The 23,825-nt window shown below is 40.9% G+C and overlaps 4 protein-coding genes and 1 non-coding gene across 8 annotated transcripts; 3 read left to right on the top strand and 2 right to left on the bottom strand.

Moving 5' to 3' along the window:
* Positions 1-1,354: 1,354 nt before the first annotated feature.
* On the top strand, positions 1,355-1,435 carry TRNAL-AAG (transfer RNA leucine (anticodon AAG)). Its single transcript has one exon. It is a non-coding gene; the product is annotated as a tRNA-Leu (tRNA).
* Positions 1,436-4,219: 2,784 nt separating this feature from the next.
* On the top strand, positions 4,220-8,226 carry LOC133909529 (serine/threonine-protein kinase-like protein ACR4). Of its 2 annotated transcripts, none has more exons than XM_062352000.1 (9): positions 4,220-4,367; positions 4,532-4,671; positions 5,846-6,072; positions 6,175-6,356; positions 6,600-6,726; positions 6,810-6,881; positions 7,025-7,208; positions 7,365-7,479; positions 7,591-8,226. In XM_062352000.1, the coding sequence occupies exons 3-9, from the start codon at positions 5,922-5,924 to the stop codon at positions 7,852-7,854; spliced, it is 1,095 nt and encodes a 364-aa protein (XP_062207984.1). In that variant the 5' UTR covers positions 4,220-4,367; positions 4,532-4,671; positions 5,846-5,921; the 3' UTR covers positions 7,855-8,226. The 2 variants fall into 2 exon arrangements, with proteins under 2 accessions (XP_062207984.1, XP_062207985.1); XM_062352001.1 differs by having other exon boundaries at positions 4,355-4,439.
* A 25-nt stretch (positions 8,227-8,251) lies between these two features.
* On the bottom strand, positions 8,252-9,865 carry LOC133909531 (photosynthetic NDH subunit of subcomplex B 5, chloroplastic-like). Its single transcript, XM_062352002.1, has 5 exons — positions 9,526-9,865; positions 9,323-9,377; positions 9,133-9,201; positions 8,921-8,979; positions 8,252-8,746 (listed from the first exon to the last, which is right to left on the bottom strand). The coding sequence occupies exons 1-5, from the start codon at positions 9,793-9,795 to the stop codon at positions 8,513-8,515; spliced, it is 687 nt and encodes a 228-aa protein (XP_062207986.1). The 5' UTR covers positions 9,796-9,865; the 3' UTR covers positions 8,252-8,512.
* A 400-nt stretch (positions 9,866-10,265) lies between these two features.
* Positions 10,266-14,715, bottom strand: LOC133909528 (uncharacterized). 3 transcript variants are annotated; one of them, XM_062351997.1, is made up of 17 exons: positions 14,574-14,715; positions 14,244-14,403; positions 13,666-13,760; positions 13,428-13,541; positions 13,184-13,288; positions 13,026-13,097; positions 12,529-12,641; positions 12,309-12,443; positions 12,141-12,209; positions 11,921-12,008; positions 11,760-11,831; positions 11,573-11,673; positions 11,246-11,363; positions 11,072-11,131; positions 10,862-10,972; positions 10,539-10,656; positions 10,266-10,452 (listed from the first exon to the last, which is right to left on the bottom strand). In XM_062351997.1, exons 2-16 carry the CDS (start codon positions 14,374-14,376, stop codon positions 10,558-10,560), a joined length of 1,485 nt encoding a protein of 494 aa, XP_062207981.1. In that variant the 5' UTR covers positions 14,377-14,403; positions 14,574-14,715; the 3' UTR covers positions 10,266-10,452; positions 10,539-10,557. The 3 variants fall into 3 exon arrangements, with proteins under 3 accessions (XP_062207981.1, XP_062207980.1, XP_062207982.1); XM_062351996.1 differs by having other exon boundaries at positions 14,244-14,682; XM_062351998.1 differs by lacking the exons at positions 13,666-13,760; positions 14,244-14,403; positions 14,574-14,715 and having other exon boundaries at positions 13,184-13,296; positions 13,429-13,541.
* Positions 14,716-16,635: 1,920 nt separating this feature from the next.
* Positions 16,636-20,434, top strand: LOC133909527 (long chain base biosynthesis protein 2d). The gene is made up of 12 exons (XM_062351995.1): positions 16,636-17,031; positions 17,123-17,188; positions 17,630-17,718; positions 17,803-17,948; positions 18,053-18,177; positions 18,259-18,352; positions 18,434-18,597; positions 18,804-18,965; positions 19,054-19,180; positions 19,276-19,442; positions 19,611-19,718; positions 19,914-20,434. The coding sequence occupies exons 1-12, from the start codon at positions 16,906-16,908 to the stop codon at positions 20,004-20,006; spliced, it is 1,467 nt and encodes a 488-aa protein (XP_062207979.1). The 5' UTR covers positions 16,636-16,905; the 3' UTR covers positions 20,007-20,434.
* Positions 20,435-23,825: the final 3,391 nt, after the last annotated feature.

Raw genomic sequence — 23,825 nt, 5'->3', positions numbered from 1 at the left:
TAAATAAAGTGAAATCAATTTTAAAGGTTCTCTTAAAATACGTTTTATACAAGAAAAATATGTGTTTGCATGTTACACTTTTCCTTAACGTGAGTTAATAATTGAGCCGCACGCTTCAATTTTTTTCATTTTTTTCAAACTTTCTCCCTATAGAATATGATGCAAACGACATTATTTTTGAAATTTTTTTTCACAGAAGTTCTTAGAATTGTGTCTAGTTTTTTTTAAGATTTTTTTTGAATTTTTTTTAAATTTTTTTATTTTTTCGAATTTTTTGAATTCAAATTTCGGTTACCGAGCGGTTTTTGAAATCGGACCGGACCGGGAAGGTCGGTAACCGCGATTTTTGAGCGGTTACCGACGGTTTTTTGAACCCTGAAGTCAACATGCCTACCTTATTTATGCAAGGCATGTCAATGGGTACCTAGGGCTCCTGCATCTGCCATTTCGTTTTCAGATGAGTGGTTTGCGACATTGACTGCTCAACAATCGGTGCATCTTGCTTCTTGATCTGGAAATGATGGAGATTCCATTCCAGCACATATCAAGCCAACCACCAAGATTTCACTAGCATGGTGGTGCACCCTTGCCATGCAAGAAGTATCTGTAGGTTGGCCTACAGGATGTAGATGCTAATGCGTGTTGTCAGATCTATGCCAAAAGTTTGATAAAGCACATTGATATGTTCAGCAAGCAGCAGGATTCACATACGGTTAAGGGAGTGTGTGTAGTGCTAGTGCATGTGGGTCTAGATAGTCTACGTGGGCCAAGAACAGGGGTGGAGCCAGGTTATTTTGTCGGAGTCAGCTGACCCTGACGGTTTTTTTCGCAAAATCAGTGAGAAATCACCGTTCTGCACTGTTCTTTTATGGTGAAGACACCGGCCTACAATGGCGAAGACACCGGCGCAGTTCTCGGCTGGCTTCGCCCCTGGCCAAGAATGCCAGGTGAGATATGCCGAGAGCAGCGTCAGAACGCGTTAGGCCCAGTGCCAGGTGCAGGGGGGGACCGGCAGTCAGCAGGCAGGCTCCATCGAGCACGATGCATGCCGCATGGATGAGCAGTCTTAAGTTGTTTAGGCATAATAGGATGTAGTACTATGTGCAAGCATGCCTTGATTTGGAGTTCAGATCAGGGTCTCTTTCCTTTGTCTTGTCTGAGAGCATGGCCTTCAGTGCCATCAGTTTGTTTTTTTGGAGGTGCCATCAGCTCGGTCGGTGGCTTGGTGCAATGCAGCCGGTGGATGGTCGATCGCAAGCAAATTTATTGCATCGTTCATCGGGCAACTGGGGTCGGTCCCTCTGGATCCACAAAATTTTATACTAGACATTTATGTCCTGCACTTGGGCATCAAGTTGAGATGGCCGAGTTGGTCTAAGGCGCCAGATTAAGGTTCTGGTCCGAAAGGGCGTGGGTTCAAATCCCACTCTCAACATTTCCTATTTTTGTTTGTGAGTAGATTACCGACTGGTGTAGGTTAATTAAGCTCCTAGTTCTGTTTGCATGTAATGAAACCCTTTTGTTTGTCCTCTAATTCTCTGCCCTTTTGCTGGATCTTACTTTTTGTTTGTGAGTAGATTACCGACTGGTGTAGGTTAATTAAAGCTCCTAGCTCTGTTGGCATGTAATGAAACCCTTTTGTTTGCCTTCTAATTCTCTGCCATTTTGCTGGTGTCTAGACTAGAGCTGTGGATGAAAAAGAGCTGTGATAGGGAGTTCTCTCTCTAAAACTTGGGTTGGTGTCTAATTCTCTGCTCTTTTGCTGGTGTCTAAACTATGTAAAACTGTAATCCTAGTGACAATATTTTGCTTCCTATAAAAAACAGGGTCATGCCTTTGGTCTAAACAGTTGTATTTCTTTTTCTTTTTATGGCCGATTTCCATGAGAATCATGTTCATGGTACCCTGACAGTGTAGAATATTTGATGCAATGATGGATGAGGTGTGCTCAGTGCTCACGCACCGCCTTAAGTGGAAGCTTTAGGCTTTCATTTCAGTACCTTTGCATGCATGTCTAGGTGCCAACAAGCCTGCAACCCCTGCAATCAATGGTTTGGCCAAAACAAAGCTCGGATCCCAGACTGACCGTGACGTAAAAAGAGAATGAACAACGTAAGCAAAAGCCATAGATCAGCATTCAACAATAATCACCGTCACAGGACGCTGTACTAGGCTACCTGCCGATTAGATCGAGCATCATAACTTTCGAGCTGTTGCTATTATGCATGCCGTTGAATCATATATAGTATCTCCTTTTGGATGCTGGCCAGGTATGTTTGTCTATTTAATCTGATTGAACTTGTGTAATTGGAAAGGGGAGCAGTAACCAATTAGTCCTTGTAATCTCATGTCCATGCATGGCAGATCACATATCTATACACACTTTGAACTGAACATCCATCAGTCAACATAGATGCCCCAAATCCGTAGTAATTCTCGATGGAGATAGGCACGACTGACTTGCATAGACACACACACTGACACACCTCTCACTAACCTGCAATTCTATTCCTGCTGTGTCATCACAAACGGCTCACGTGCCACTGCCGGCGATGAAGCACCAACAAGGTGTAGGCAACCGGCAGGGCAATAATAGAAGATAGCTATAAGCTACATGTAGCTCACACGGGCATCGTGAAGGGTCAAGACCCAGCTGTGCTGCACTCAACCGCTGCACTGCACACACAACATTCTAACGACAGGTTGCTGCTGATGCAGTCATGCAGATAAGTTTTATTTCGCCTGACTGGAAGCTGCAGGAAGCAAAGTCCTGAACAATCCAAAACAAAACAATTGCCGCCAACAACTGATCAACCACCCCCAAAAGACCTCAAAGTAAGATATGCACATAAATGTCATTGTTCATAGAAGGAAATAAATGCTAAACATCGTATCAGCCAGTTCATTTTCACCCTAATGAGTGAATAGAAAGGTTCAGAGAACCAAACAGAATAGCCCAGTAATTTTTTAAAGAAAAATAGTAGAATCAGGAAAAGGGGACCAAAAGTGAGAGTGAGCACGACAGAGAAATGGAAATGGAAGCAGTATCTCCCTACTCTCCATCTGGCTAAAGAAATCCGAGAGATCCTTTCCAGGTAGGAAGGACGTCATTCCACGTAGCAGGCCCCCCTCTTTGTGATCGTGATGCTACTTGAATAACCAGCAGCAATCCATTTTCGTCCGTGTTCTTTAATTTCTTCTATCCCGTATCTTTCATTCGATTTAATTACTTTACTTCGATGTCAGGAGAAGGGCATGATAGCCGGAGGTAAGTGTTTTTGACTAATTTTTGTGAGTGTGAATTCAGAGGCAGGAAGCAAGCAGAACTGCAGAAGTTAGCAACGGACACTTTGCCAGCAGTAAGCACAGCAGTGGCAAGCAAGCAATGCATGAGAGAATGATCCACAGCTCACGGCCACTCTGGATCGCCAGCAAAACGCCACGGCCGGGGAAGATAGCCAGCATTCTATATTTTGTTCCCATCGTCTTCCTTGGCTGCTAGTGCAGTGCAGCCTCTGTGCATGAAGAATACAGACCAATATAACATCCTGATTAATTATCCCAGAATAGAGTTTTTAACCTTCTAATTTGGTACTAACAGACAACGCCTCTGCCGATGTGATCCTTGCTTCCCCACTTCACAATTCTATCAATCAGATGGTGAAAATCCAACAGAAAGAAAAAGAAAGAGGAGTCCTTTTTATCTGATGATCAGCTCCTGTCTGGCTGTCTGTCTGTCTGTCCCAGCTTGTTGAGCCCCCATCATGTTCTTCTCTCGCCGGCAATCATTGGCTTGGCTCTCTCCACCCCCCATTTTCCATCGCACCGATTCCCCTTTCAATTCCTTTGTTTCTGTTGCTCGCTTTGATCGAACGGTGAGGCATTGCAAGAAAGATTGATCGGCGGATATATTAGAATAATCCGATGATATGAATGTATGTGAAAGAAAGAAAGAATCGGCGAGTTAAATAAGAACTGCTTGCTGCGTCGGCGCAGTGTCGCTATTGGGAGATCCCTCCATCCGAGTTCATATACAAGCAAAGATGCGAAGCAAAGCGCCGGATAAAGCTGATGGGGTTGGGGATTTTCTGGGCTGTTTGTTTTTACCTGCAGCGGCCGCGCCAAGTCCACATTTTTAGCACATTTCGGTTCGCTTTCCGTTGATGCCTACAGCTAACCCAGCCAATTTATCCCCTATATATACTTGCATATATAGGTACATATTTGTTTGCTGGTGTATTGTTGTTCACTTTTCTTGTGGGCTCCCCCCTCTCCCCTCCCTCCCCAAAACCTCCAAACTCATCTCACTCACAATCAGTTGACAGTACAGAGATAGACCCACCTGGGGAGAGTAGGAGGAAGAAGAGGTTTTTTGCCTGCTTTGCTTGCTTGCCGCTTCTCTCACCTTTTCCCTTTCATGGATTCTATCTTGCTTTGGTGTATCTATCATATACATGTTTGATGTTTCTTCCATAATTTGCCTTATTCTTGCATTTCTTGATTGGTTTGGTTGCTTTCTGTGTGATGATAGGAGGAAGTGGAGGAGGAAGAAGAAGGGGGCAAAGTCAAGAGTCGGTAGGGAGAAATTGTTGTCTGCAGAATGGCTTCAGCATTTGATGATGCTGTTGTGCTTGGATGGAAATGATGCCAGGAGACCTGGACTATCTGCAGGTACGGTGTAGGTTCAGATGACTGCAAAAAAAAAAAAAAAAAAAAAAATTGTCGGCATTTCTCTTCATCGAAGTTTGCAATTTTGCATACAAGGGCCTTCTTGGATCAGAATCAGGTGGAATCGTTGTGTATTTTGGGGGATAGAGTGTGTATCATGTGGATTTATTGGCTTACCTCGACTCATGCATTGTTCAGGAGTGCTGAATTTTGTTTGATCGTGGGCGAAGAAAAAACAAACAAACATTCTGCAATCCTCGTTGATGAATACTTTCAGTCTGTTTCTGTTAATGAGTTCAATATTCAGAGCCCATGAAGCCAATGCCACATTGTTAGACCACAAAATATTATTGCTTCATACACAAAATCAAGGCAACTTGTATATGTATAGCTTGAATAGGCAAATGGTTCAAGCAAGAACGCATTCATGTTTTGCATGTACAGTGCAGCTTACTCATATTTGTTTCAGTAGTATGACTGTAAGAGCATCCTTATAAGAGCACAATGCCATAGTGAAAGATATCTTGTTGCAGATTTGGGAGGCACTTCCTAGTTCCTATAACATGACATTTTTAGTACTGTGGTAAAATTTCTCCTGATCCATTTATGTCGCAAAATTTTTGAATAACGGTCTGGGAGCATTATCCAGGAAAAGAAAAGGAAAAAAGCTAAAAGCACAGACCACGTTGCCACATAATGTCCAATTTTGGATATCCGACAATTCTGTGTTTTTCCATTTGACAATATAATTGTTCTCTCGCCGAATTTACGCATTAATAGTAGTTTTGTCCGTACCGCTGATGTCATGATCCAGGAAACCTATGTCCAAATTTATTTACTGAATCGGATTCCGACACCCGTGTCGGATTCCGAGTTGTATTTCGCGTGTCCAAATTTTATTTGCAGAATTGGACACTGAGTCCGAGTTGGATTCCGACACCTATGTCCATGTACAGGTAACACTGGGCGACAAACATGTCCTACTGGGACATAAATTAAATTGACCAGTGATGTAACTTTATCTATCGACCAATTAATCCATCCATACATGTTTGGATATTCACTATCCGAACTATTCAGTAGTTCATTGGGTGACATAGCAGTTCAGCAATATGTATGTTTTTGTTCTTATGAATTCGAATATAATCTCAGACAAATTTATTGTACTACTCTTTAGGTTACATATCTGCAGACTTCATCACCAAGGCTACAAAGATTACTACCCTACTCTGAACGAGGATATCCCATACTAGATGTCAGGAATTCTTGCGGCAGCTCTAGGAGGTGCAGCAGGAGGCTTGGCACTAGTAGGCATTGTCATAGTTGTAGTAGTACTTTGCCTACGGCACCGCAGAAGAACTTCAGACTCTTCAGAAGGTAGTTCATCAGGTCCAGCTCTACCAGGTACTGCTTAAGTTACTTTTCAACAGACCTTAAAACTTCAAATATTTCATCTAATGATTCATTTTTCTTTCTATCTTACTAAATTCGCCTTCCATCTATCAGAGTCACAGGGAGCAAGATGCCTGAGTTTGGAGGAATTAGGTTCAGCTACAAGGAACTTCAGCAGTGTGAATCTTATTGGACGTGGAATGTTCGGAGATGTATACAAGGGTTTGATACAGGATGGCACAATGGTTGCTGTTAAAAGACGACATTCTCCTCCTAGCCAGGAATTTATTCAAGAGGTACCATAATTTTACTTATTCTCATATTCTCTAGAGTAATTGCTGGTTCTGAAATTCTGAAATCGCTGACTATGCTTTGCTGTAACTTTTTAAGCAAGAGGTGAGAAATGAAATGTCCCATTTTTCCATCAAAGGAATTTAACCCCCTATTTCCTGACAGAATTTACAATATAGCTTAGCTTGCTCCCTGCCCTTCTTTGTGATTGATTCTGAACTCATGCATTGGTGCCGTTTTCTCCTCAGGTTAATTACCTGTCATCTATCCGTCATCGTAACCTTGTAAACCTTTTGGGGTATTGCCAGGAGAACGGCATACAGATGCTTGTTTATGAGTATGTCCCCAATGGCAGTGTTTCTACACATTTACATGGTGATTTCATTGTCTTTCCTATAACTAGACTCATGTACAAGCGGGGCGTCATAGGTGGTAATTTTTCTGCTGACCATTTGTAGGTAACAGCCATGCCCCAGGTGTAAAGCTAGAATTCAAGCAGAGACTTTCTATTGCTCATGGAGCTGCTAAAGGTAAGTCTTTACACTGACACCAAATCTACGCTTTCCTGTATTGTTAGAAATATAATTCAGAGGTTCATAATTTCATATCCATCATGGTAATCTTATGGCAACTACACCGGCAATCTTAACATGATGATCTTCCTGTTACTCAGGCCTAAGTCACCTGCATTCGCTGACACCCCCTGTGATCCATATGAACTTCAAAACAGCTAATGTACTTGTGGATGAAGATTTTGTACCAAAAGTTGCAGATACTGGCATCCCAGGCCTACTTGATCGACTCGGTGGTGCAGGACCGTCTTCCAGAATATCTAATGATTCTTTCCTTGATCCTCGGTAATAATGGACATACCTTTTTATTTTGTCGAAGATTCTTAATTCCATTGATTTCATCAGATGGATACAAGAAAAATTACCTGCTTTGAATGCTGTTGCTTGCACTAGTACCAATTTATTGCTTGAGTTTGATGAAACTTTTTGTCGCATGACAAGAATGAAGGAATCCATAAATTTTTCTGTACAAAGTGATGTGTACAGTTTTGGTGTGTTTCTTCTGGAGTTGGTTAGTGGACGAAGAGCGGTATCTGATCAAAGCATCATTCAATGGGTATATAATACAACCATTCGTCCTTTTCTAGGGGCACCTTTTACTCATTTCATAATCATCAGATCAGTACTATAGTTGCAAGTTTCTCACTTTGTATTTGTTGATATGCAGGTACAGAACTTTCAGGAATCAAGTGATATCTCTGCAATTGCAGATAACAGAATGACCAGTGGCTTTACCTCGGAAAGCATGAAGGAATTGCTGCGCTTGACATCATGGTGCTTAAACCCAATAAGCGAGCAGCGTCCGTCGATGAGCTTGGTGGAGGCTGAAATACACCGGATCCGTGAGCAAGAGATCAGGTTGACGACGGTCATGGCAGAAGGCACCCCAACTGTGACTCTAGGCAGTCAGCTCTTCACAACATCAAGGTGAAGAACAATGGAACGTGTAGCATCTCATAGCAAAGCTAGTTCTCTCGTCAGAGTTATAGATTAGTCTGTCCTCTTCCAACTTGTCTCTTCTTTTCATGTTGAGTCAGCTGCATCTCAAGTGTACAAAAAAGGAACAGCTGAGAGGTCCCCCCCCCCCCCCTTTTCATTTTTCTTACCCTGCTGATTTCTTTTTTTATTCTTCTTTCTCCATAGATTTTAGAAAGAATGACTTTTCCTTTCTGTCGGATATTTGTAAGATTGCGAGGGTGGTGGCAAACCGGCTATTCGAAATGTCCAGTGCATTAGTGCCCATGTATTTTCTCAAAACATTGGAGAAAATATAAAAGAAACATGCAGGAAGTTGAAGGAACAACGTGCAAGCTATACTGCAGAACATGTTCTGTGAGAAGCCTGACAATGAATTATATGAGGATAAAACAGATTTTTAGGATCTCCATTTTTACAAGGCTGAGAACCTTAGGCATGGAAGATACATACATTGTTATTCATCTCGTTCCAACTCCTTTAGTTCAAGAGCTTTTCGTAGCAGCTATGCCATGCTTTCTTCTTTTTCTCTGGAGAGGTTTGTGCCATAGATACCATCTGAACTGATATGCAACTGCACCTAGCCAATGTCACCCCCATTTCTGAATGGCCATCTATGATTTCATAATATCTTCCCTGTTGTTGACGGTGAAGTCCCAGAGCTCGCCGTACTTCTCGTTGAAGTCCCAGATGTCCATGGAGTTGTAGTCGGCGATGAGCTTGTCGCGAGCCGATCTCTCCATCATGTAGATCTCCGGCTCAAAGTTGTGGGGCTTGTCCGGCTTGTCCATCTCGATGATGCAGAACACAACGATGAACAGAGCTGCCCCAATGTAGAGGTACTCCCCCTAGTGGCACAAGCAGACACATCTCCAATCAGTGAGCTCAGACAGATGATGTGTGAAAGTAGAGTGAAAAGTTTAGGTTCATGTTTCGAACGCAGAAATTTCAAAGGAAATAGTTCGGTTCTCATGTAAAATCGGGATAATTCCCACGGACTAAGAGAACAATTCAATCCATACCGGTACATTGAAAGCCATGCCAAGGATGATTGCAGGAGGAAATGCCCAGGAGATGAGTGCTGCAAGAGATTGCCATCGATGCAAATGAGCGAAGCGTGTTTCAAGAAAAAAAAACACTTGTGATTTCTAGTATCTCACAGTGAAGCAAAAAGATTTTAAGGAGCTGTGTACTGTTTCACGACAGTAAACTGAAGAGTACCATGAGTTTGTACCTTGGAAGCCCTGAGGAGGCTCAGCTTCTTGGTACCATTCGGAGACGTCCTCCCAGAAGCCCTTCTTGTCTTCAGTATTTGCAGGATTATTTTCAGCACATCACATAATAATCAGTGCATCTATATTTCGATGATTTTTTAAGGATATCAGCTGAAGGGTACTATGATAAGGGAGTTTTCAAGATTAGACCTTGGCCTTCATTGTAGGTGTGGTGTCCATCGTACACTCCATACTCAAAGTCCTCCTGCAACACAGTTTCTCTCCAGTGTTATCCATGTTTTCTTCAGAGCTCAGACAACACGTCAAGAAACCAAGCAAAAAATTGCTTATGTGCTCCAACACATAGGAAATCGCAAAGATTCTAAAGCAAAAGGAGGAGACAGTGGACAGACCGGGCTGACGCCGTTGGTGCGCCACCGGTCGATGGGGTCCTCATGCAGGTCCGGCTCTATCTCCGTCAGCGGCCCGGGCCCGGCCCTCGCCACCACCGCGCTGCCCCTGCCATCGCCTCTGCCTTGACGGCAGCCACCGTGCAGCTGCTGCTGCTGTGGTTGCACTGCCTTTATCCTTAGCTGCTTCACTGCGCCATGGTGATGACGAGCACCAGCGGCAGTGGCTGCAGATGGTGACGCAGAAATGGTGGACACCATGTTGCTGCTCATTATCTCACTCCAAACGCTGTGCTCTGCTCTCTGCTCCACCCCCTTGCTTGGCTTGCTGCTGCGGCTGCACTTGTACGTTGCTGCAAAGAGACAAAAACAATTGGATAATGGTATGGGACATGTACCGTCCAGAAATTTTGCTGCCTTTTCCTCTCCTTTCTGAAGTCTGAAAAGAATTTGGGCATCGAACTAAATAGTAATCAACCCACAAAAACTCAGCATGATGCTGGTAAAGTGATTATTCTGCGACTAACCAACAACCTGTTTACATCACAGCATCCTAAATTGTTAAGGGAGTAAAAAGCTTCCTGTTCACACATAAGGAAATGGGAAAGGAGAACAGCAACATGCTGACATACACTGTAAGAGCAGAGACAGATCAAACAGCCCAAGTCAGTGACTCAGTGAGCACACTGCAGTGAACCATCAGTATGAGTTTTGATCAACTCAGAAGGAATTTTTTTTCTTCATTAACTGAATCAACGGATGCCTAGTTCTTGATTGTCCTTCCTCGTTTATTGTAAGCACTACATTCTTATACAACACACCTCAGCCATTCCATAATACAGCAGATCCTACAACAAAATTACAACCGCATCTCTCCTAGACTTTCACTAGAGAACTATTCCGCCGATGGCCAGGATGCATTTACCCCACCTAATATGCAAGAGTTTAGTGTTAGGACTTCCTGGAGTGCCATAAACGTTATAGAGCCATCAGGCTAGAATTTAGTAAAGGATTACCTCGTCCAAATCAAGAGCGCTAGCTTTGCCTGGCTTTCATAACCAGCTCTTCCGTAGTGGCACCGATGATCTCATTGGCACGCTTTAGAGGAACGCAACAAATTCTTCCAATAGAATCCTGCATGCAAAACAGATTTCATTATTGTAAAAAAAAACAAAGTAGAGGCCAAACAAATAACAACATGATGGTACTGTAGTCGCAAAACTTTTGGATTCTGTAAATGAGTTTCTGCAAATACTTTTGGATCTTGTGCACTGTGTTTGTAAGAAACCTTCCCTGTGTTTTGGCAAAGTAGTAATAAGAGGAAGACGTGAGAACTCACTCTTGCAATGATACCAAGCCTCTCCAGCTTTCGAACAGCATCCATCACCTCAAAATTGCATTTCAAGCCAAACTCTTCCTGGATCAACTCTTCGCATTGCAAGTCAAGATCCTAGCACATTGGGGAAACATGAATATTTAATTTGCATTTTCTCTTGCATAAGAACACATACAGAAACGGAATATAGCTTAATGAAAGAACAAAATATACATCACTGGTAGCCTTTCCATTTTCCATCAAAATATAGTAGGCTATTATGACCTCCTTGACCTGAACATCAGAAACCACAAAGATGAAAGTAAATTGTTAGCTCAGCTTTGAATTCCCATGTCTGAACTAAAGGCTTTCTTTTGTTGATTCTGAATAAAACACGAGTAGACCTACTTCCTGCTGAATCACATCATCGCAGAGGTGCAGGAGAGTGCCTTTCCCACTATCTAGTTGTTTGTCATACATTGATTGAGTGATTAGGTTTTGATAGGTTGCCATGTTCTGTTGAAACCTGCATTAAGTGTAACTAATTTAACAGACTGCCAACACGACCATTAACAATAATAAAGTAGCATCTTAATGAAGTTTGTGCATTTTGTGAATGCATTCTGGATCGAGTCTAAAAGGTCAAAAACACAAAAACTCTAACTTTTCTTTTATCTGCATAAAACATTGCTGATAGAATAAGTTATAAAAAAATAGTTCAACTGAGATACTCACGAGAAATAGATCTTGGCACAATATCCTGCCAGAGCAGAGAGGATGGCAATCACAACCCAGAAATCAGCTTTAGGTATTTCCAGTGAACTGATGAGTGTAACCTAGGCGATTTGACAAAATTAAATCAGCAGGTGAAGATCTGAAGAACCACAACAGAATCAAAAGAAACCTATTCCACTCCACTTACAAGTCCGATAACAACAGAAACAATAAATTGAACCCAATCCATTGGTGTGAGGCTTGGGTTTTTCTTCTCAGGCTGCAATAGAATAGCTCTTCAGCATAATTCCAGTTCAAGAAATAAGTATGGCTGTGACATTTTTCTTTAGAAAAAGGACACTTACTAACCAGAACCAACTCCATATCTGCCATTGGAATATTTTTGAAGTGTTTTACATGGATTGCTCTATCATTCTGGCCCTTGGGACTTTTCCTCCTTAAGTAATATATATATATACACCATCAGAAATCAGTTCACATAGTAATTTAATGCAATGAGCCGTATCACAACCAAGACTACAAAATTGCCTCCAACCTCAAATAGTCAAATTCATTTTATAACTTTTACCTGTACAAGACAATCACTTCTTCAAAAGTAGGCTCTTGAATTGCGACCTTGCCAATTAAGTTCTGCAAGCTGCAATGCATGGAGAAAAATGTGAGAGGCAGAGGCCTAAGAGCATGATAGAAACGGATTAGATTGCATAACTAAACAGGTTAAGAAGAGAACAAAAACCTTAATTCCATTGTTTCAAGTCGTATACGTTCAACATATAGCTCCTTGTCCTCTACATCACCAGTTAGATCATCATTTTTCTTGGAATCTATCTTTGTCCTACCGATTTTCTTTCTTGCGAAGAGCTTTTGTAGTCTGAAATTCCAGTATGGAAAATTGGTGAACCTATGGATGAGCAAGATAAAATGCACAGGGCATTACATGTGCAGCGGATAGATACCTCGTCTTCTCTAGGAACCATCGCCATGTACGACCTATGATCACATCCACTTTTTCCATGAAGAAAAAGTTACTAGTGCGGTCCAGTCCAATGCCCCTCCGAAATATGACATACTGGCAAATAAACGACCATGTTAGCTAACATAAAAGGACTGCAAGTACAAAACAAGTAGTTGTTTCTGAATAATATTTGAGGAATACTATGTCATAGGCCAAAGCCAATAGAAGAGGAAGAGCTTTGGACTCCTGATAGCTATATTAATCACGATATCCACATACAATAAGAAGACATGCAAGTCTAAGAAGGATTAGTTGAATTCTGAGTTCCCACAATTTAAATCCTGGCCTGATCGACAGGTCATATAAAACTATAATTTATTATTTATGAAATACTATTGAGTTGATGTAACCAAAAGAGAGAGAAAAAAAACACCCAAAACAACCTACTAAATGTGTCTCCAAAAGAGAAGTCCATCTATGTTTCATATAAAATCTCACCTTATCTGAGAACTCAGGTAGGTTTTCATGATGGTGCTCCTTAAAATATTTCGACAGAAGTTTGTTATCTAACTGCACAAGGAAACAACCAAGTTGAAATGTTACAATCTGGTGAGTTTTAGATACGAAAACATAGTTTCCAGGGAAAGGGCATTAACCTTTGATTCATCAACTTTAATGGGAAGATTCAGCAGATATTGTCCAGAATGAGCAAGTTCAACCTCGTCATCATTTACTATATTAAAATTGCTTTTCTCCATCACCTGTATACCGATCAAAGACATGTTAAAGAGCACTGATGTAGACCATGTTTGGATATATTTTAATATTCAGAAACTGCTCCATCGTTTACTTGGAGATGAAACCTATCACTAGTGATTTCGCCCAGAATAGGTCCTTTACCTGAAAGAAATAGGACATGAAGTTCTGCTCAAGGGTATCAATTTCCTCAGATGACAAGTTCTGCTGCTGCAGTTTTTTAGCCCCATGCACAGGATCGAAGAGAGCAAACAGTTCCTGCAAAAATATTTGCCTGAATATATCAAATCTCATTCAAACACTGAAGATCCTAGTGATGGTTGCAAGCATCAATTTGAGCCAACAAATGCTGCGTATGTATGTAACAATAAACTTTTCTCACCATCATATCATCAAACTGGAGATGGTACCAAGCCCTAATGGTGTACTCAACCCTCTTGCAGAGCTTCAAGAATTCTTCTCTATCGGATTGATGTTCTTCAAGAAATGGGTAATAGTGTTAGCTTTGGGTTGCACAGTCTCATACCCGAAACAATATCATTGCTTCAAACAGTCGAAACCAAGACATGCCAATATTTAATAAGACATATATGATGCCACATTACAGTTGGCACCATGCTAAAGGGTATTAGTGATGAGAATTTTGTATTGAAGTTGCCATGCCTACGGAGACTTCTCTACGCAGATTCCACTTTACAGAAGTACAAGGTGAATCAGTCAAAGCAAGATTCTTGCTTTTCCCTGAAAATAGGCAAGATTCTCGCAAGATAACAACTTTGCAGTGGAAACAGGCTAATCAACCATCATAAAAAATCTCACAAGTCAAGCCGTCAAATAGTCACCCTGTAAGCGCGACCATTCTGTGCTCGACGGAGATCAAGAAACACACATCTCCTATGGTGGATGACAAAACGGAACAGGTAGAGAAAGAAGCGGGGAGAGGGGGGAATAGAGAGAGACCAATGAGGTACGCGAGCTTCATGATGAGCTTGGGCTTCATGATGGGGATCACCGACTCGCGCTCCAGCCGCACCACGTCCTTCTCCTTCTCCTTCCCCGCCTTCGCCTTCGCCTTCGCCTTCGCCTCCGCCATTGCCTGTTCTTACCTACCACCAACGTCCTGCACCGCCAGTCACCAGCCTGGATTACTTCAGTTCAAGATCCCTTCTTGAAGACGACGAGGAGGAAATGCAGTTGGGAACGGAGGATGGGGGTGTGGATTGCAATTTGCAAGCGTGCAATTGATTAATTGCTTGTCGCGGATGAGCTGGGAAGGAAGTGGAAACGCACTACGGTTACAGATCCACGCTGTCTTCTTCCTCCTCCAGCCGGCGGTACGGCGGAAGCGATACCTTGTAATACGCCTTCCAAGCTACAAAGCGAATTTTGAACATTCAAAACCTCGGCCTTCTGTAGAAAGAGGGTCGATGGATACTCTTACATTCACCGATTGTCACCCCTATTGGTTGGCGTGATTTGAGCCGTCCACAAAAGCAGCTGATTTTGAGGTCAGTCTTCACCATGTTTCTCTGAAAAGTCAAGCTTTTGAAAGATCTAGTTAACTTATAATCCCTCTCAAAACAGAGCTGGACTTTCCTTGAAGTTGACACAGCAATCAGAAGCACAAGAAATTCAATAAGATGTCAATCCTATGCTTCATTTCGAGGAGGCAACACGCCCACGGTTCCAGAAAGAAGTCTGAACCAAGAAAGATTGGAAGAACAGAAACATGGAGCAGCTGCCGCACGGTTTGTCCAGTGCCGAAGTGTACTCAGTTTGCTGCGTGTCATACTCTGCGTGCCAGCGCCAAGTATGATCAGGTCATGCGTCGATCGGATTTATGTTTGTGTAGCTGAAATGAATTGAGTTGTTTTATGGGTGGAATTCTTTGACTTGATCAGATCATTCCATGGTCGATCGAATCCCAATCCTGACCAAGTTAGTGGAAAAAACTGCAAAATTCAGGTGATGGATATGGACTGAACTTTGAAAGCAACCTTGACTTGAAGATGCATATGCTAGTCCAGCAACCAGAATCCAAGGTTCACATCGCTCACAAGTAAAATTTGCTACATCTTTAGTCATAAATACATATCATTTAAAAAAAGTTAGATCAAAATTTAGAACTTTTACTAATAATTGTTTTAAAATATTTAGTTAAAAACCTTAAAATGATATATGCAGATTTATCTTAAAAATTACTTTCATAATATTACAAATTCAATAGATTGATAAATATATTCTAATAGAGAATACTCCATCTGTTTAGAAATAGTATACATATTTCTTTTGGGTTAAGGTTTTCGAAGTTAGATTTTGACTAAGTTTTTCTCACAAAATATATCATTTATAGCTACAAAACATATATAGTGTAAAATCTTTCCAGTGAACTTAGTTATATAATTTTTATACACTATACATTTTTATAATTTGATTAAATGTTAGTCAAAGTATATAAAGTTTAACTTTTTCCAAAAATAATACGCCTACTACTCGTATTTCTGAACGGAGGGCTAATAGTCAAAGCTTCTGTCTCCGATCATAAATACTTGTCGTTTTGACTAAGATACGATCAAATTTTTAAAATTTTAACCCTTAATAGCTTCCAAAATATTTAGTTTGAAAATATAAAAACCACACGTGTATATTTATCTTAAAAATACTTTCATAATATAATATTTTTATTAGATATTGTAACCATATCATAATAAAAAATAATGGTCAAAATTATACATCAAAGACCGTGAAAAATCAAAAACAACAAGTATTCATGACCGGAGGAAGTATATATTGAAGACCCTGTTTTATCTAAAATAACATGTATTTATGATGGGATAGAGTATATATTTTGTGGTTATGCTATTTCAGGAGCCGGAGATATCCACCCCGATAAAAAAAAAAATGGAAGGGCTCCTTTGGTTCAAAGGATTTTCATAGGATTTTTCATTCCTTTGGAATTGATTCTGTTCATACCGTTTGGTTCAAAGGAATAGGCAAAAGAATTTTGTACAAATATTCTACCAATCCTATAAAAACGCTGGATTTTCAACATCTAACTTGGAGCTCATTTGTTTTCCAATCCTTTATTTTTCACCCGCTATCCTATCATATTTCTGCGTTTTTTCTATTTCTATATTTAATTCTTTTATTTTTCAGCTACCATCCTATTATATTCCTATGTTTTTTTCAATTTTTATGTTTTCCCAATCCTACGTTCAAAGAGCCCTAAATTGATTGGCGATGCGGTACTTCGCCGGTGAGGCACCGCCCCCGCAGGCTCTCCGTCGTCGTGGCCGTCGCCGTCGTCCACGTCCAAACCCATGACCACTGCGGCGCTGCTCCACCACTACCCCCCCCCCCCCCAATCCAGATTCCGCCCAATATATTACTATTCCAATCTGATCAGCATCGCAGATTCGTTAGTCGTATTAGTTTATCAATTAATCAGTCGCCACCCTTTCGTCGCCATTAACGACCGCTTCCACTCCCCCTCCACGGTAGCCTGCCACCGCGTGGGTTGGCGGCTACAAATCCCACTCCCGCCGCCGCCGCCGCCTCCACCACTGCCGTGTGCTGCACTGAGGGAGGGGAGGGGAGGGAAGGGAAGGGAAAAGGAAGGAGGATGGTGCGGCTCCCGTACGTGACCGCGCTCACCACGCTCTTCAGCTACGGCCTCCTCTTCGCCTTCGGCCAGCTCCGCGACTTCTTCCGCAGGATCCTCGACGCCCGCAAGCCCAACAACCTCAAGGTGCCCTTGGTTCCTTCCTGCCCCGCGCCGGTTAGCGTCCGATTTGTGCTGCTGCTTTGTCTCACATCGTTGCTGTTAATCTGTTTCGTAGGGTTACGCGCCGATTTGCTTGGGCCTGGAGGATTTCTACACGCGCCGCCTCTATCTCCGCATCCAGGTATGCCAAGGTTTCAATAGTTAAATGGTCATTTTTTTTCATTGTTGCAAGTACCACGAGATCATGCAATTGTTAATTTAATTGTTTCTCAGCAGTTCTAATTGAGTAACTATTACTGACGGATTCATTTGTAATTGGATCGAGTAAGAAATAGAGAACAGGTCCTTTCACTGCATGAGTAGATAGATCATATCATACTGTACCATAGAATTCTTGCAAGCGAAACTTCTTGAGATTGATTTTTTACATTATTGTCGGAATACTCCACTCTCATCAAATTCAACTGGAACTTCGAAACGAAAAATTAGGATAGCCAAAGAAAGGAATTCGGTGCCTGAGATGTGAGGGATGATGTTTCACAACTTGCCTGCTACAACATAATAGCGTTCTTATTTTTGTTTGCGTTTTCTTATTTAAATCTATCCTCAATTGTCATGGCAGGACTGCTTTTGCCGGCCAATTGCCAGTGCGCCGGATGCTTGGTTCGATGTGGTTGAGCGCTACTCAAATGACAGCAACAAGACACTCCAGTATGTTATTCTTGCATCCATCGGTACCAACTCAGCATAGGCGAATATCATTGCATAATCTGATCCGGTGCATCTTTTATGCAGCTGTACCACAAAAACAACCAAATGCCTTAACTTGGGTTCCTATAACTACCTTGGTTTTGCTGCTGCTGATGAGTACTGCACCCCTCGTGTTATTGAGTCGCTGAAGAAATACTCTGCTAGCACTTGCAGTGTTCGAGTTGATGGAGGTTGGTGATTATGTTTGTCACACTATGCCATAGTTTGCCTCAGTTGAGTAATTTACACAATATATCGAAATTCGTAAGCTTATTTGTTTCTTATATGACCTTAGGCAACACTAAGCTGCACACAGAGCTTGAAGAGCTGATTGCAAGATTTGTTGGTAAGCCTGCGGCTATTCTTTTTGGTATGGGTTATGTGACAAACTCTGCGATCATTCCTGCTCTTATTGGGAAGGTTCGTTGTGAAGATATAGTCGTATTCTCTTTTTTGGTCCTTTCATGATTTCTGGAGCTAAGGGTACTGTAATGATTGCAGGGGGGGCTGATAATTAGTGATTCACTGAATCATAATTCAATAGTCAATGGAGCTAGAGGTTCAGGGGCCACTGTTCGGGTCTTTCAGCATAACAGTAAGTGACTAACAACTGCATTGCAAGTACTGAGATCACCAGTGCACTGTGAAGTTTAATGCTTCTTTATTTTTCTTCCAGATCCTGCACACTTGGAAGAGGTATTGAGAGAGCAGATTGCAGGAGGCCAGCCTCGTACACACAGGCCATGGAAGAAAATTATCGTGATTGTTGAGGGAATTTATAGCATGGAGGGGGAGCTATGCAAACTCCCTGAGATTATTTATGTCTGCAAGAAATACAAGGTTTGGAAATTTCACGTGATGACTTGTGCTTTGTATTAGGATCACTGTGCATCTTAGTACTGGCAAAGAAATATTTCCTGCATGATGGACGTCAGCAGGCATGTGATTACCGGCATATATATCATTGCAGCTTTCACTAGTGATTTAAACTGATACTCTGATAGTGATGCATTGAGTACTGACTAAAGTAATTAACATCTGAACAGGCTTACACATATTTAGACGAGGCACACAGTATTGGAGCTATTGGGAAAACAGGGAGAGGTGTATGCGAGCTTCTAGGAGTAGATCCAGCTGATGTTGACATTATGATGGGTACATTTACAAAATCATTTGGATCATGCGGAGGTTACATTGCTGCATCAAAAGTACGAAGCATATTCACTTAGCTGTTCTGAACTGAATAAATTTTAAAGTTGATAAATCTGACCCGCCAAGCATTCTATATTTTTTCAGGAGATTATTCATCATCTGAAGAATACATGCCCAGCCCATATTTATGCAACATCCATGTCACCTCCAGCGGTCCAGCAGGTTATTTCGGCTATAAAGGTTATCCTAGGGGAAGATGGAACTAACAGAGGTATATCAGAAAGAATTTCAACATTCTTACATCCTACCAGTTTATTATGATTCCTGTTTTGAGGAAATTCCTAATGTAATAATTGTTCTCATTAGGGGCCAAGAAACTTGCTCATATTCGAGAGAACAGCAATTTCTTCCGTTCAGAGCTTCACAAAATGGGTTTTGAGGTTCTTGGAGATAATGACTCACCCGTCATGCCTATCATGCTTTACAATCCTGCTAAAATTCCTGCATTCTCAAGGGAATGCCTGAGGCAAAATGTGAGTTTTCATATGCACCATCTGTTAGATCCCTAATAAATAATGCTGACCATTTCTTAATGGGAGTTGATATCAAACAATTCCTCTTTTATGTCTGAACTGTAACATATTGATTTTTTTAGGGAAGTTTTTGTTAGTTTACTAATGTGACCCATTCCATATTACTAGGTTGCTGTTGTTACTGTTGCATTTCCTGCCACGCCACTTCTACTTGCCAGAGCTAGGATATGTATCTCAGCTTCCCACTCCAGGGAAGATCTCATTAAAGGATTGGAGGTAAAGCCCACAAGTCTTATCTGTGTTGCTACCTAGGTAGCTTGGTCTAACAAGGTTTCTTTAGTTGCTAACCGTGTACTGTTGATCTGATCTTTTTTTGGAGTTGTATCAACCATTTATGGATTAGGCCACTTATTCTGTTGTCGTACTTACTGCGATACAAGTTATAGAACTAAATTTATGCCAAATTTGCAGGTTATCAGCAAAGTTGGTGATCTCGTGGGTATCAAATACTTTCCGGTTGAGCAAGAAAAGACCACGGCTGTTGAGAAACTGAAGAAGATTTAATGAACAGTCTGCTTCTGTTGTGCTAGGTTTACTGGGTCATCCTTGTAGTTCATCATGTGCCTCGGTTTGGCCCTTCTGTGCACCTCAGGGCAACTTTTTGTGTACTTTTGTTTCTGAAGCAATTTAGATTTTGTACAGTGTGTATCTTTTTTTAGGTAACAGTAGAGGAAACTCCTACTGTAGAAAAATATATATTAAAAATAAAAAGAAAGAATTGTACCAAAACAACAAAACCAGAAAGAAGGGAAGCGCCCGGACTGTAAAGGAAGCAACAACTCAAGAACAGACGCGCAGAAGAACTAGCTAAAAAAAGAAATCCAGTCCAAAAACTTAGGCCTTTTGCCTTCTTTAAATCTGTGGGATTGCAACAGAGATTCCTTTTTGAAGTTATTTTGCCAAAGTTGGAAATTTGGCAGTTTTTGTTCAAAGATGACTGCATTTTGTTACTTCTAAATCTGTCAAGCTCCAATAATGAAAACTTACATTAAAAAGGAGGGGATGAAGTCTTATTTGGCCTTTTTCATCATATCAAAGAAAGGTTTGGTAAAATCCCGATCAATACCAATAAAGTTCCAACATCTTCCGCTGAAGAGACAATCAAAGAAAAGATGAAAAATAATTTCTTCAACTTAGAGTCTACATAGGACACAATTATAATTATCATTTTTTCTACTTTGAAATTCTTCCTTTTGAGTAGATTTCTTGTGTTGAGTCTGTCAATCAATAACAACCAAGAGAAAACTTTTAGCTTGTTGCTGCATTTAGAATCTTAGATCCAAATGAGAGGATGTGGGGGACTGATATGTTTGTAGGGAAGATTGTAGCATTTATTAGATGAGTACACCTGTGATCCCCAAATGTAATGTCAGATATCTTTCTTATTATCTTGTATCTGCATCTGTTGAATGAGCTCTTGTAACTTGGGATATTCTTCATATGCCTAGGTTGATAGTGGAGTATGAAACTGTCTTTCAATACTATTGTTAATCAGAAATTCAGAAACCGAAATGTTCCTAGTTTTTAATAGGAAAACAATATGGGAAATTTATCTTTCAACATGTGATCATTCCAAATATCTGACAAAAAAGGATAGTTTTTTCATATTCCATTGAGCATGTGGCAATGCCTCTAAATAGATCAGAGAGCTTCAAGACATCTTTCCACAAAAAGATTCTTTTTTTGTGACAGCATGGGGCACTTGTCCATTTTGATAATGAGTGTCCCAAATCAATTTGACTCAAGGTAAATCCTTTTAATTGTAGAATTTATCTAGGTGTTTGAGAAGTAAGGTTGAATTCTGATTTCTGAGATTTACTACACCAAAACCCCCCTTAGATTTAGGCTTGATCACCTTTTTTCATGCAACAAGAGGCTTGTTTTTTTGCATTGACATCAGATCCCCTCCATAAACAATATCTTCTTGCTCTATCAATAAACTCGATTACTGCAAAAGGGATTTTCAAGTACACATCATGTATGTAGAAAGGGAGGAAATGACTGAATTGGTGAGTTGCAATCTACCAGCATGAGTGAGTAAGTTGGAAGTAGAGTTGAGTTTTCTCTCAGTCTCGTGCATAAGTGGAGCATAGTCTTCCACTTTAGGTTTTGTGGTTCCAAGAGGAAGCCCCAAATATATGAAAGGAAGGGAAGCAATCTTGCATCCAAAAACACCTGCCATACAATCAGCTTCTCTTGACTAAGATTTAAAGGTATGAAACAAGATTTTGCATAGTTAATTTTGAGCCCAGTTGATTGAGAGAAGGTCTCAAGCAAAGTTTTAAGACAAAATAACTCCTTCTGTGAAGCTTTTAGAAATAAAATTGTATTGTCAGCATATTGAATTATGGAGAAGTCATTTGAGCTAACAGAGGGGATTGGAAGACTAAGAAGACCTTTTTATGTCCCTTGTTAATCACACATTGGAGTAATTCAGCCACCAGAACAAAAAGAAGAGGTGATAGAGGGTCCCCCTGGCGCACCCCTCTTTTGCAATGAAAAAATTTCCTCGGGACCCATTGAGAAGAATAGCAGAGGAGCCAGAATCAAGGATCTTATGAATCCAATTCATCCATTTCTCATTGAAACCCAGATGATGTAACATGCCCAAGATAGTGCCATGTTCAATAGTATCAAAAGCCTTTTCAAAATCTAACTTCAAAACTACAATCTTCCTTTTCGAGTGTTGACATTGGTGTAAATATTCAAAAGCTGATGCCAAACAGTCTTGAATAGTTCTATTTTTTATGAAACCATATTGGTTTTGATGAATGATAGGAATGATACTAGCTTGTAATCTGTTTGCTAGTAGCTTAGTGAGTAATTTGAGGGTATAATTCATTAGAGAGATAGCTCTGAAATTATTAATCCCAACTAGCTTGTTGTTTTCTGGAATGAGGGTGATGAACGAATTATTGATGGCCTGAAGACTGAAATTGCCATTGAAGAAATCATTACAGTAAACATAGAAGTCATCCTTGATGATATGCCAACGTCTTTTAAAGGAGAGACTATTAAAAACATCAGCGTCTGGAGATTTGTCATTAGGCGTATGAAGAACCATTCTGTCAATTTCTTCCATACTAAATGGAGCAGAAAGATTCTCTAAATTTTCATACTTCTTCACAAGATCATCCAGATTAAAATGCATTACTGGATGAGATGGCATCCCCATTCTAGTTTTGTAGGCTTAAAAAAGAATGGCTGCTTTTTCCATGTGTTCAAAAACAATCCTCCCATCATATACAGTGTATCATCCACCATAGTTCAAAACATAACACACATATAGACATTGTTTTATCAAATTCAGAAAAGCAATTTTCCAGGTTACGACTCTGAATCATTGAGATTAAACGACTGAAACCAAGTAGATATACGCAAGTATTATTATCTATCAGTTCTGGTTGTTTTGAACTAGAATTTGATGAGTTCAGTTTATGTGACCAAGTGTACATAAACGCAAAAGCAGAAGAGTTTTGTTCGCCGTCTGTAGTTACTCATTCTTTTGGTGATCAGTATTCTGATTGATCTCAGCAAAGTTCCATCAGGTGCAGTTATGTAGCATGTTTTACTAGAATGACATGAAGATTCGATTCAGCAGAAACAGCTCTGTCTTTTCTAGTTTAAGTGCCTCTGTTTGTCTTGTTATGTCGTGTTGTTAGTGAGATCAGAAAGAACAGAAGGAAAAAGAGATATGGTATGAGGGTGTGTGTGATGCTGTAGCATGTCTAGGGGCTAGAGCAGGAGATGAGAGGAGAGCCTGCTTGGTCATGCCTGCTATGATGCAAAATGCCTGCTCCTGGGGCTCCCTGCTTTGCATGGCACAAAAGGGCTCCATATCTCTCTGAGTCTCTGTCTAGTCAAAACAGCAGCCTGCAGCAGCACAAAACAATATATATGCAGGTGGATATATATTTGCACTTTGCCTTGACATGGATGAGAGATCTGTGATGTGGTTCTTTTTATAAAGCTTACCGGATTCTCCCTTGGGGCATCGGGAATTCGGACTACATGCTGTACTATATATAGGCAATGGAAAAACTGAATCTAGAAACAAAACTGTAACAGAAGAACAGTTGCAAGTGGTATGATGTGAGGGAGGAGACAGCTCCTGTATATCTATCTGGTGCATGCAGAGAAGTATCAAGAGCTGCTACAAATAAACTGCAATTGGTGATATCCTTGTCCAGGGACTTGGAAATTGGAATAACTGCAAGATCATGGAAGCTTGAACAGTCTGACTCTGGAAACTTGAAAGGATGGGTAAGATGTTTCTGTTGGAGCAAGCACAGGTGATTCCTGGTCATCTCTTAACTCCTCTGA

The sequence above is a fragment of the Phragmites australis genome, chromosome 2 (genome assembly GCF_958298935.1).
Source record: "Phragmites australis chromosome 2, lpPhrAust1.1, whole genome shotgun sequence".
In the NCBI taxonomy this organism is placed as follows: domain Eukaryota; kingdom Viridiplantae; phylum Streptophyta; class Magnoliopsida; order Poales; family Poaceae; genus Phragmites; species Phragmites australis.
This window is presented reverse-complemented; position numbering and strand designations above follow the sequence as displayed.